The 13480-nt window shown below is 42.4% G+C and overlaps 1 protein-coding gene across 1 annotated transcript in view; it reads left to right on the top strand.

Annotated features, from left to right (window-relative positions):
• The first annotated feature begins 5644 nt into the window (after positions 1-5644).
• UBXN7 (UBX domain protein 7) overlaps positions 5645-13480 on the top strand; it is an 88977-nt gene continuing 81141 nt past the window's right edge. The window contains exon 1 of the mRNA XM_066347644.1: positions 5645-5797. Coding sequence (XP_066203741.1) covers positions 5725-5797 — 73 coding nt within the window. The 5' untranslated portion in view covers positions 5645-5724. The remainder of the gene's footprint in view (positions 5798-13480) is intronic.

Below are 13480 nucleotides of genomic sequence, written 5' to 3'. Positions count from 1 at the left end.
GGTTGTGTGATGAGGAATTGATGCATCTCATCTTTCCCTCTTCCTGTATGTCTGTCCCTCTCTCTGACACTCTGTTTTTGTCACACACACACACACACACACACACACACACACACACACACACAAAGAAAAAGAGAGAGAGAGAGAGAGAGAGAGAGAAAGATTCTTCCCCCTTTGAGATTCGAGTAACTCTTCTCTCTCCTTTGTCCCTTTAGACCTAGAGATTGTGACTGTTTAACTGCTGCTATTCATAGCTCCTCTACCATCTCTTGATTCCTAGATATCCCTCCCACACCTTTAAAATTTGTTCTTTTATAGATCATTTGAGTGATCATTATAACCCATTGGGATTCTGAATGATCCACCATTTTTATTTTGTCTTTCATCCATTAGTTATTTAGAAGTTTGTTTTCACCTTTCCAAGTCATAGATGAGGTTTTTAAGTTATTATTATTATTTGAAAAGATATTATTTATTGCTTTTAGAGAGAGGATAAGGAGAGAGAGAAAGGGGGGTGGAAAGAGGAACGAGGACCAGTTGCTTCGTGTATGTGTCTTGACCAGGCAAGCCCAGGGTTTTGAACTGGTGACCTTAACATTCTAGGTCAGTGCTTTATTCTCTGCACCACCATAGGTCAGACCTAAGTTATTATTTTTAAACTAATTTCTAAAAGACTATTTATTGATTTAAGAGAGAGAGAGAAATGGAATGGGGGATGAATGGGAAATGTCAACTTGTAGTAGCTGCTTTTGGTATGTGCCCTGACCAGGCAAGCCCAGGTTTTCAAACCAGTGACCTCAGTGCCACCTCAGCCTTTATCCACTGAGTCACCATAGGCCAGGCTAACTTTTCCCCCCCTTTTCCAAGTAAGAGGAGGGGAGATAGTGAGACAGTCTCCCACATGATTGTGGCCCACCTGGCACCTCTGTCTGGGGCCACTGCTAGAATCAACTGAGTTATTTTTATTGCCTGAGGCTAATGCTGGGACCAACCAACCCACTGGCTCAGGAGGGGAACAGAGAGAGATGGGGGAGAGGGAGCAGAAAGAAGAGATAGTCGCTTCTCCTGTGTGCCCTAACCAGGAATCAAACCCGGCACATCCACATGCCAGGCCAATGCTCTATCCACTGAGCCACCAGCCAGGGCCAAACTAATTATTTTGTATTTTTCTGAAGCTGGAAACGGGGAGAGACAGTCAGACAGACTCCCGCATGCGCCTGACGGGGATCCACCAGGGGGCGATGCTCTGCCCCTCCGGGGCATCGCTCTGTTGCAACCAGAGCCACTCTAGCACCTGGGGCAGAGGCCAAGGAGCCATCCCCAGCGCCCAGGCCATCTTTGCTCCAATGGAGCTTGGGCTGCGGGAGGGGAAGAGAGAGACAGAGAGGAAGGAGAGGGGGAGGAGTGGAGAAGCAGATGGGCGCTTCTCCTGTGTGCCCTGGCCGGGAATCGAACCCGGGACTTCCACACGCCAGGCCGACGCTTTACCACTGAGCCAACTGGCCAGGGCCCCAAACTAATTTTTAACAACTGATTTTTATTTTGAGAACATGTTCTATATTATAATGATTCTTGAAAAATTAGTATTTTTCTGGAAATGCTGAGGTCGCCGGTTCGAAACCCTGGTCAAGGCACATATGGGAGTTGATGCTTCCTGCTCCTCCCCACTTCTCTCTCTATCTCTCTCCTCTCTCTCTCTCTCCCTCTCTCTCTCCTTTCTAAAAATGAATAAATAAAATAAAAATAAAAATAAAAAAAGAAAAAGTATTTTCTATCTTTACTACTTTTGTCTGAGAGAAGTATATAATCTGTCAAATTTCTTCTTTAAACATTAATTTTTCTTTATATACACTTGAGGCCATGCTCTTAGGTATAAACAGGTTCAAAATTATTTTATATTCTTGGTGATTTGTTCTTTTTGTCATTATAAACTGACCCTCTTTACCTCTAATAATACATTTTGCTTTAAAGTCCATTTTATCTGAAATTAATACAGCTATTTCAGCTTTCATTTCCTTACTACTTCCACTATGTGTCTTTTTTACTTTTCCCTTCAACTTTATTTTGATGTTTATGTATATCTTGTGTCAATAGCATATAGTTGGCCTGACCTGTGGTGGCGCAGTGGATAAAGCGTCAACCTGGAACACTGAGATCACCAGTTTAAAACCCCCAGCTTGCCTGACCTGTGGTGGCGCAGTGGATAAAGTGTCGACCTGGAAATGCTGAGGTCGCCGGTTCGAAACCCTGGGCTTGCCTGGTCAAGGCACATATGGGAGTTGATGCTTCCAGCTCCTCCCCGCCTTCTCTCTCTCTGTCTCTCCTCTCTCTCTCTGTCTCTGTCTCTCCCTATCCTCTCTAAAATGAAAAAAAAACAAAACACCTCTTACCTAAGAGTGTGCCTAAAAAAATAAATAAATAAATAAAACCCCCAGCTTGCCTGGTCAAAGCACATATGGAAGTTGATGCTTCATGCTCCTCCCCCCATTCTCTTTCTCTCTCTCTCTCTGTGTCTCTCCTCTCTAAAAAGAATAAATACAAATTTAAATTAAAAAAAAATACAGCATATGGTTGGATTTTTAAAACTATGTAATTTAATTATTTTTCTTTTATTAAAACTGTTGGTTACAGTTTATTTTAAATGTTTATTTTTATTGATTTTAGAGAGAGAGAAAGGGAGATAAAAAGACAGGAACAATCTGTTCCTGTACGTGCCCTGACCAGTGATTGAACCAGGAACCTCTGTGCTTTGGGACAATGTTCTAACCAACCAACCTATTCAGCCAGGGCACTGTTGGTTACAGTTTTAAGATTCCCTGTCTCAAAAAAATCTGTAATGGCCTGATCAGGTGGTGGTGCAGTGGATAGAGTGTTGATCTGGGACGCTGAGGATCCAGGTTCTAAACCCTGAGGTTACCAGCTTGAGCGCAGGCTCATCAGCTTCAGTGTGGGATCATAGACATGATGCCATGATCACTGGCTTGACCCCATGGTCGTTGGCTTAAGCCCAAGGTCGCAGTCTTGAGCAAGGGGTCACTGGTTCAGCAGGAGTCCCCCAGTCAAGGCACATTTGAGAAAGCAATCAATAAACAACTAAGGTGCCATAACTATGAGTTGATGCTTCTCATCTGTCTGTCCTGTCTATCCCTTATCCCCACTCTCTCTCTCTAAAAAGTAAAAAAAATCTGTGATGTGTTACTTTAATTTAATGGAATGACAGAGTAAATGAGCAAAAAGGCATATTTAAGATAATCTGATTAAACATTTGTATTTTATTATGACTCTTCTGAGATTCAGAGAGTTTGAGAAAGTTGCTTGAGATCACACAGTGATACGGTAGAGTCTGCAATGTACATACCTTGAATCCTAGATAAATGTATTTATAATTTAAATTTCTACAAAATGTTTCTAGAGTTACAGATGCCACAGTCTTTACTACTTTTTACAAGCTTAATCTAAAGATCACACTACGATATTTTTTAATTTTAAGACATTGGAAATAGACCTACAGATCTTATTGTTAGCCTCTCCATTTAATAGAGGTGCAGTGATAACTGCATCTAGTTTTTGTAGTCAATGATATTATACCATTTTATTTAGAGCCTAATTTTGCATGGCTGGCTATAGTCACACAGACTTTAGTATTAAGGCCTTTAGGAAGGAAGAGATCACATTGTTTCTTGCTCTGGTTTTCCCCTCTATTTGCACCTCTGAGTCAATGTGAACCAAACAGCTTTCCAAATCCATGACTAGTCCCTGGGATTCCTAAACCCACATGGAGAACTGAAGCAACCCGAAAGATGATGCCAGGACCAATCTGTCATTTAACTGACAATGCTCTTGATCAAGAGTCTGCTTTCTTATACACCAATCATACTTTCCTGGAATTACATAACCCTTATAGTTACCTTGATTTGCCTGATTGTCTTTGTTCACACCAGTAGCACATTTATAGACTCTTAGGATGGGTCAATTCTCCAGATGACTCATCCCATCTTTTTTTTTTTTTTTTTGTTTTTTTGTTAAGGAGACTTTACTGAAAATAGAAAACATGGCGAAGCAAATTTATTGATTTTAGTGAGAGAGGGAGGGAGAGGGAGACAGGAACATATCAATCTGTTCCTCCTGTATGTGCCCTGACCAGGGATGGAACCGGCAACCTCTATGCTTCCGGACGATGCTCTTAGTTGTTTCCGTAGTGTAGCAGTTATCATGTTTGCCTCACGATGCTCTAACCAACTGAGCTATCCGGCTAGGGGGAATCATCCCATCTTTTATTGGGCCATTTTCACATATAGATGCAAAATATGTAGGTAGGGTGGGCAGTGGAAGGCTAGAACCTAAATTGAGTCTCTTTAACTTTATTTTCAGGGTGAGGGATGATCAGATTTGAATGTACCCCATTACTGTTTTTTATAGGCCCTGGCCAGTTGGCTCAGTGGTAGAGCATCAGCCTGACATGTGAAAGTCCCAGGTTTGATTCCTGGCCAGGGCACACAGGAGAAGCACCCATCTGTTTCTCCACCCTTCCCCCTCTCTTTTCGCTCTTTCTCTTCCCCTCCCGCAGCCAAGGCTCCACTGGAGCGAAGTTGTCCCGGGTGCTGAGGATGGCTCCATGGCCTCTGCCTCAGGTGCTAGAATGGCTCCAGCCGCAAAGGAGCAACGCCCCAGATGGGCAGAGCATCGCCCCCTAGTGGGCATGCCTGGTGGATCCCAGTCCGGTGCATGTGTAAGTCTGTCTCTCTGCCTCCCCACTTCTCACTTCAGGAAAATGAAATTTAAAGTATAAAGAGAGAAAAAAACAACACCATTACTGTTTTTTAAAAATATTAAATTATGTAGGTAAAATACTAACATTATCATTGTTTAAAAATAAAGAATACTCCTTAAAATCACTTTTCATCAGGTTTCCTATTGCCTCCCTCTCTAAAGGCTAACCATTATTATTTTGAGGACACCTTTTCAGTACCCTTTCTATACATTTCTTTCCTCTACTGTATATACATATACACATTTTCTGTTTACATAAATGACAGCTCCTCGTTTTGTAGGTAAGGAAACTAAGTGAAACCTCGAGGGGAGACATATGTTGACATATTTACTGAAGGAAAGTGGACTTAACAATAGTTTATTAAAACCATGTGTCAGACTCCGCAACCAATGCTTTATCGGTAGGAACGTTTCTGGTACTGTATTTCACTTCTGTTGGATGGACTGCTGCACTAGGTTAGCTAACCAATTAGCGATTGGGCGAAAGTTGCTTCAGTAATATGTAGAATTTGTATTTTGATGGGAGCTACAGATATCTAGCAGAAGACTACAGAGCTGCAAAAAAAAAATTGTCATCGCATTTGGGGCTGTCAATAAAGCTCGTGAAACTGAAACGCAAAGAGCTTGCTACATGCAAAGCCTGAAGCTTCTTTCGGAAATCAGAAATCGATATCGAGTCTATGAGAACGGCCTGGGAGCTTGGAGATCAAGGGACCACAGGTTGCAAGAAAGGATGCAGTTGCAGAAGCAACCGAACAGCCAACCCGGAGAGCAGAGACCGCACTCGGACTGGTCTGGAAACGCGCCTGCGCCGACCGTCGCGAGGGGGAGCGGGGCCTGAGGGGCGGAGCTTGGTATTGGTCAATGAGCCTGCGCAGACCGCGCGGCGAGGTGGGGGAGGGCGGTCCGTGTGTGTCTGTGTTGTTGTTCGGCGGCAGCGGCGGCGGCGGTAAGATGGCTGCCCACGGGGGCTCCGCGGCGTCCTCGGCGGTGAAGGGGTTAATTCAGCAGTTCACCGCCATCACCGGTAAGAGACGCGGTTACCGGAAGGTGGAAAGTGGGGTCTGGGGCGGGCGGCCGGTCTGCCCCGGGCTTTCCCTTACCTTCTTGCATTCTTCCTCGGGCTTTACCCATAGCTCCCGTCTTCTCTTCTGAGGAACAGGCAACGACGGCGTCGGGTCTCCGGGTTCAGGCGGCAGACTGCCCCCCGCGCACCCCAAACCCTCGTTCTCGGCTTCCTTGTAGTGTGGAGGGACGCCCCCTACCCCCTGTCATCCCACACCTGGGAAATGGGCCGAGCCCATTCGCCCCTGCCGGCCAGGGACCTAGGGGCGCGAGAGGTGGGGGGCCGCACCCGGGCCACCGCCCTCCTCCTCCTTTATCATCACCTCTTCTCCGTCTATTCCTGGGGTGCACTGCATCCCCTCTCCTCTTTTTCCCTTTCTTCCTCAGCCGGGTCATTCTCTCCCTGTCCCTGGCCTGCCCTTCCCTTTTCTGGGCCCCTCGGAGCCGTCGCTGTGGCCCTGGCGTGATCGGGCCCTCCCGCCTTAACGGCTAGGCTGGTGGGTTCGGCAGCGCCTTCACCGATCCCGCGGGATGGGCCGCCAGATAGGGGGGAGGTGCTGAGCAGTACTTTCAAGACTGAGATTTTAAGAGAAGAATGAGGGGGGACCCCCCCTTCACACCTTAATAAAGAAGGCCTGGAGGAATCTTGGGTGGCGTTTCCCACCTCCCCATAATAAAATCATAAAGACAGACCATGGCGCCCGGCCTCCTGCTGATAAAAAAGGGATGGCGGCAGAAACTTCTCTGGGAGAAAACCCGTTTCTGCATGTCAGTGTCCCCTAAACCCTTGGTTTTTCTTTTCCTTTGGACCCCTGCGAAGGGCACACTCAGAACCTCTAACCGCCTGGAGGAAAGGCCCTAAGCCATTCTGTGAATTCTCTATGACTTGTTTCTCTCTGATGGTGCTGAACTTTTTTTGCATGAGTTATTAGAGGGCGGAGCAAATGATGAAGTTCTCTGTGGAGTGATTTGAGAGAAGTGTACTCCATGTGCCGAGTATAATTTTGCTGTTCTAGTTTGTCATTTTGGAAGGGAGGTCAGAGTGTTAGTTACCTCCCTTAGCAGTTCTATACTTTATCTAATAGTTTGTTAGATTCAGACAATGTTTCCACTGTTATATACTTAGTATCTGACATACAATATCTGGTTAAGTAAAATTTTACATCGTTTTAACTACTGCAGGTTATATGCACGCTGCTGTTTTATAATTAAAACTAGTATATTTTGCTCTGTAATATTAGCTAAGTGTTTGATGCATTAGCTTGTGGGCATGAAACATCACGTCAAAGTTGGTAAAGTTTGTAATCAAATTGGGTTGAGGAGTGGAATAATAACGTTTCTTAATATTTTTAAACTTTTGTGATTGGACTGTTATGTTAAAGATGTAGTGCATTTCCAATGGCTAAGGGTTGTTAATTAGGAAAATTAGAAAATTATTGTGCATATGTTAATATTGCTGATTATGTTTATATAGAAAAGTCTTTGTAGTGAACCAAATAGTGAAGATTATTAGTTTTTATTCAGATTTTTTAGAGGTGGTTTAATATGCTACCTGTTTAATTTCAGTTTGATGCTAACTACCACCCCTTCAGGAACTTGGATTGTTTTACTGTCACATTATTTTTTTCTGATACAACATTTTTGTTAGTTATAGGTAAAATCCAGAGTGTGATGAGATGAAATGACTCACTTAATTACTTTATTTCTTGGTCAAAGGCCTTTCTACTTTTGAGTCAAGTTGGAGATCCTCAGTAGCCCATGATATCTGGAAGTCTCAAAGGGAAAATACCTTAGATGGTTCTTAATGTATTCTAAATGTTTATTAATAATTTTTGGGATTTTTCTCTTTTTTTTTTTACAAATAGCAATTAACTATTAGAAACATGAATGACCCATTAGTCTTTTTCATGTATCTTAAAAATAAAATTTGCAGTTTTTTTCCAAATATATTTTACATTGTGGTATTTATGGTAAAAGGACATTTTATATTTATTCATTGCTTGATGAATTAAACTGACAAGAGCTTATTCTTTGATTTAGAAAGATTTTACTTATGTGGAAACTCAGCGTTCTGGTAAAAGCAATGTATTATCAAAAATATGAGTCTTGCCCTGGCTGGTTGGCTCAGTGGTAGAGCATCGGCCTGGCGTGCAGGAGTCCCGGGTTCGATTCCCCGCCAGGGCACACAGGAAAAGCGCCCGTCTGCTTCTCCACCCCTCCCCCTCTCCTTCCTCTCTGTCTCTCTCTTCCCCTCCCGCAGCCCAGGCTCCATTGGAGCAAGGTTGGACCGGGTGCTAGAATGGCTCTGGTTGCAACAGAGTGACGCCCCAGATGGGCAGAGCATCGCCCCCTGGTGGGCATGCCGGGTGGATCCCGGTTGGGCGCATGCGGAAGTCTGTCTGACTGCCTCCCCGTTTCCAACTTCAGAAAAATACAAAAAAAAAAAAAAGAAAGAAAAAGAAAAATGTGAGTCTTACCTTTTCTTTGGCATTTAGCAATAGAATAGCTTGGCCTGTGATGGCACAGTGGATAAAACATCGACCTAGAACGCTGAGGTTGCAGGTTCAAAACCCTGGGCTTGCTTTGTCAAAGCACATACAGGAAGCAGCTACTACAAGTTGATGCTTCCCACTTCTCTCCCATCTTCTCTTTCTCTTTCTCTCTCTTCCTCTCTTCCTTCTCTCTCCTCTCTCTAAAAATCAATAAATAAAATCTAAAAAAAAAAAAAAAAAGAATGAACAGACAGTTGAAAGAGGAGTCTTATTTTTCACTAAATAGAATAAAACTTCCTCTGTATGATATGTGAGAATGAAGTAATGACTGATTTTTTGTTTTTTCGTATTTTTCTGAAGTGAGAAGCAGGGAGGCAGAGAGACAGACACCTGCATGCGCCTGACCGGGATCCACCCGGCATGCCCACTAGGGGGCAATGCTCTGCCCATCTGGGGTGTTGCTCTGTTGCAACCAGAGCCATTCTATGCTGGGCCGAAGCTGTACTACCAAGCCAACCAGCTCAGGGCCAATGACTTATGATTTTTTAAAAAATATATTAAAAAGCAACATAAAATATGTACTTTTGGAAAAAGTACAAACTAATCTATTCACATTATTTTACATTTTATTTTCCAATTCTTGTTAACATTATTTTTACTTTTTTTTTTATATTGTGAATCATATTATACATAATTTAGAATTTTGAATGTTTTTTTCTTTTTAGTTAACATTATGTCATAACTTTTCTTCCATGAACAAACTCTGATAAACAAGTAGCCAAGGGAAATGATGGTCTCTGAAGTAATCACATTGAGAAGCTGTATAACTTTACATTGATGTTATTAGGATCTTTTGAAGTTACACAGAATACCAGTCCTGTTACTTTCTAGTCTATAACATTTTATAATATTACTATTTGATCTCCCTTGATATTCATCATATATAGCCTTGAATGACTGCTGACTGCTTTTCAAAAGTCATATATAAATATATAGATATAGATAGATAGATAAGTGATATCAATTCCCAAAATATGAGGAAAGAGTGTGCTGCTGGGTCTGAAGGTAATTCCAAAGTACAATTTTAAAAAATGTTTGAACCATGGCATTACACATTATCATGAATTCAGGCTGACATCCAGCCATACATGCACAAAATGCACAGATGTAGTCACAATAATTTTTGAGATAAGGGATACATAGACACTATACAATAGGTAAAATAAACAGAAAATCAGAAGGTAAGGACAGAATGTGAGGGAATAGAAAATACTCTGAGAAGAGTTTGCTAATACAATTCTAAAGCTTTGTGCATAGTAGGCATTCACTTTTTTTTTTTTTTTAGATTTTATTTATTGAGTTTTGGAGATTGGGGGAGAGAGATAGAAAGAAAGGGAGAGTGAGAAAAAATTGGGGTAAAGTGGGAAGCATCTATTGTAGTAGTTGCTTCCTATATGTGCTTTGACCCGGCAAGCATAGGGATTTGAACCTGTGACCTCAGCGTTCCAGGTGGACGCTTTATTCACTGCACCACCATAGCTCAGGTGCATTCCCATTCTTTTTTTTTTTTTTGTGAGAGAGTCAGAGAGAGGGACAGATAGAGATAGACAGGAAGGGAGAGAGATGAGAAGCATCAGTTCTTCATTGTGGCGCTTTAGTTGTTCATTGATTGCTTTTTCATATGTGCCTTGACTGGGAGGCTACAGCAGACTGAGTGACCCCTTACTCGAGCCAGCAAACTTGGGCTCAAGCTGGTGAGCCTTGCTCAAACCAGATGAGCCTGCACTCAAGCTGGCGATCTCGGGGTCTCGAATCTGAGTCCTCCACATCCCAGTTCGACGCTACGCCACCTCCTGGTCAGGCACATTTATGTTCTTTTTTTTTTTTTTTTTTTGTATTTTTTCTGAAGCTGGAAACGGGGAGAGACAGACAGACAGGCTCCCGCATGCGCCCGACCTGGATCCACCTCTGCCCATCCTGGGCATCGCTCTGCCGCGACCAGAGCCACTCGAGCGCCTGGGGCAGAGGCCAAGGAGCCATCCCCAGCGCCCGGGCCATCTTTGCTCTAATGGAGCCTCGGCTGCGGGAGGGGAAGAGAGAGACAGAGAGGAAGGAGGGGGTGGTGGTGGAGAAGCAAATGGGCGCTTCTCCTATGTGCCCTGGCCGGGAATCGAACCCGGGTCCCCCGCACGCCAGGCCGACGCTCTACCGCTGAGCCAACCGGCCAGGGCCCACATTTACGTTCTTTTTTTTTTTTTTTTTTTTTTAAATATTTTTATTTTATTTATTCATTTTTAGAGAGGAGAGAGAGAGACACAGAGAGAGAGGAGAGAGAGACACAGAGAGAGAGAAGGGGGGAGGAGCTGGAAGCATCAACTCCCATATATGCCTTGACTTGGCAAGCCCAGGGTTTCGAACCAGCGACCTCAGCATTTCCAGGTCGATGCTTTATCCACTGCGCCACCACAGGTCAGGCCACATTTACGTTCTTAATGAAAGTATAGAACCTTAGTTGGAAAGAAGACCTTAGTTTAGTATTTCTCTAAATTTGTTGAATCAATGAATATTTGTTTTAGAAGTTAGAAACTGGTGTGTATAGTATTTGGCTTTGTGGTCAATTTCCATTCATAGTGTTTTCTACAATACGTTTCCCTTGAGTTAGTATTAAAATGCATTAAGTTCTCTGTCAGCAAGTGTTCTAGATGTAAAAAAACTATTAGAATTTTAAGATCTATTTCAAAAGGTGATAATGAAGTTTCAACAGAAATTTAGGGAGTTAATAATTTTTTTTGAGCTGTGAATGGAATCTTATTAATTCAGTATTTATTAATAAACTGCTATGTGCCAGGCATTGTTCAGATCCAGGAGATAATGCCATGAACAGAACAGGGTGTATGGCCTCAAAAAGCTTCAAAGTTAATGGGAATACAGACTTATACATCAGTATGGTAATAACATTGGGGAGTGATCAGGAGCTATTATGGATCATAGAAGCAAGAGGTCAAGAAAGGCTCCTCAGAAGAAATAATTTAATTAAAAAATTTTTTCTTTGCTTGACCAGACGGTGGCGCAGTGGATAGAGCATCAGCCTGGGACACAGAGGACCCAGGTTTGAAACCCCGAGATCCCTGGCTCTTGTGTGGCCTCATCTGGCTTGAGCGTGAGGTCACTGACTTGAAACACAAGGTTGCTGGCTTGAGCAAGGAGTCACTGGCTCGGCTGCAGCCCCCTAGTAAAGGCACATATGAGAAACTAATCAATGAACAACTAAGGTGCCACAACTATGAGTTGATGCTGTTTACCGTTCTCCTTTCCTGTCTGTCTGTCAGTCACTATTGGTCCCTCTCTCTGTCATTCTCGCTTAGAAATTTTTTTTAAAAAATTTTGAGAATATGTTCTTAAAGCTGGGGACAGTGCAGTAAGGAGGGGTTAGGACAGAAGAAGCAACATAAGAGAGTTTAGACTGGGCAGCTTTGGCTCTCTAGAAATGTTATGGGAAAGAAATGAGCCTAGGCTGGACTGCTTTGGCTTGTTGGAAAGTCGGAGAAAGGGGCCTTGTCAGGACAGGTTCAGAGGGTTAGCTTGGAATGAACTGCCACTGCCCAGTGCTCCCCTGGTTGCAAGTGTTGTGGGGTTCTTTAGAGCTTAGGAGATGCACACCTGAAGGGGAAGAAGAATGGGAAGATAAAGGCATGCGCACACTCCTGGGAGGGAGAGCAGGCAGAGGAAATAATTTCTTTTTCTTTTTTTTTTTTTAATGATTTTATTTATTAAATTTAGAGAAGGTAGAGAAAGAGAGAAGGGGTGAGGAACAGGAGCATCAACTCCCATATGTGCCTTGACCAGGCAAGCCCAGGGTTTCAAACCGGCGACCTCAGTGTTCCAGGTTGACACTTTATCCACTGCGCCACCACAGGTCAGGCCGGAAATAATTTCTTAGATAAAATCTAGAGATGTTTGTAGCAGGAGGGACATGTGAAAAGGCCTGGAGGAGTTAGGGACAGACTTATACACATAGAGACAAGAAAGCAGAGACAATAGGTCCAAGAATTGGTAATTCCAGATGAACAGAGCATAGCTAGTGGGAGATGTAATAAATGGAGCTGATAGATTAATTGGGTGCCAGATTAGAAAGGGCCTTATAACCCATGCTAAGAAATCTTGGATTTGTTCTGAGTGTAGTGGGAATCAATGAAGTTTTAATTAGGGAAGTGACATAATCAAATTTGGATTTTTAAGAAAGATCTACTTGGCCATAGTGGAGAAAAGGTAGGCATAGATCATTAGAAGACTGTTGTGTTAGTCCAGGACAAACGCTTGATATTTTGAAATATATTAGTGTCAGAGAAGTGGAATCTGAAAGATATGGGAAGAAATCAGAGGAGTCAAGAGTGAAGCTTAGGAGACGGTTTTTGAATATGTAGGTACATAATGCTGCTATTTGTGAAGGTGTGGACTAGAAGTTTGTGTAGATGATTAGTTCTATTAGGTTAGTTGCTACCTGTGGGACTTCCAATTGGAGCTGTTCAATAAGCAAATGGATATTTGCTTCTGGAAGGAGTGACATCTGAGGAGTCAGTCATATTGATGGCAATAGAAACTTTAAAAGTGGATGGCAGCTTACCAGGGTTCTCAAACTTTTGAAGTCGAGGTGCATTTAAAATCCTACAAATAATTGTAGGTGCACTATATACAAATTTCTGAGAAATATGTTATAATAATTAAGTCAAATATTAAAAAAATAAAGTCCAAGTGTGCTTTTATGGTAATTAAATGAAATAAATACGACAAAATTAAATTTATTCTGACATTAAAAAACATTTTTGTGTTACATTTTTTGAGTTATGCTTTTTAGAATTTATAAAAAAGGGGTTAAAAATAGAAAAAAATAAAAAGTTATCTTTTTATATATATAGATACATTCTTAGTAAGATTTAGTAAATTTGGCAGGTCCCGGCACGAATGTGTTGAGTTTTTTCATTCTTGTGTTTATGAGAAACATGAGCCTGATGTGTCCTAGCAATTTCTTCAATGTTTGGACATATATTTGAAAGGCAAACTCTCATTTCCTCGTCAATACATTGAAGAATTCCTCTCTTTTTACTCTTAATTGTGTTGAGTGCAGAAAACCCCCACTGTACATACCATCTTAA

This window comes from Saccopteryx leptura, chromosome 8 (assembly GCF_036850995.1).
Source record: "Saccopteryx leptura isolate mSacLep1 chromosome 8, mSacLep1_pri_phased_curated, whole genome shotgun sequence".
In the NCBI taxonomy this organism is placed as follows: Eukaryota; Metazoa; Chordata; class Mammalia; order Chiroptera; family Emballonuridae; genus Saccopteryx; species Saccopteryx leptura.
Note: the sequence above shows the minus strand (reverse complement) of the source record. Positions and strands in the feature narration are given on the sequence as shown.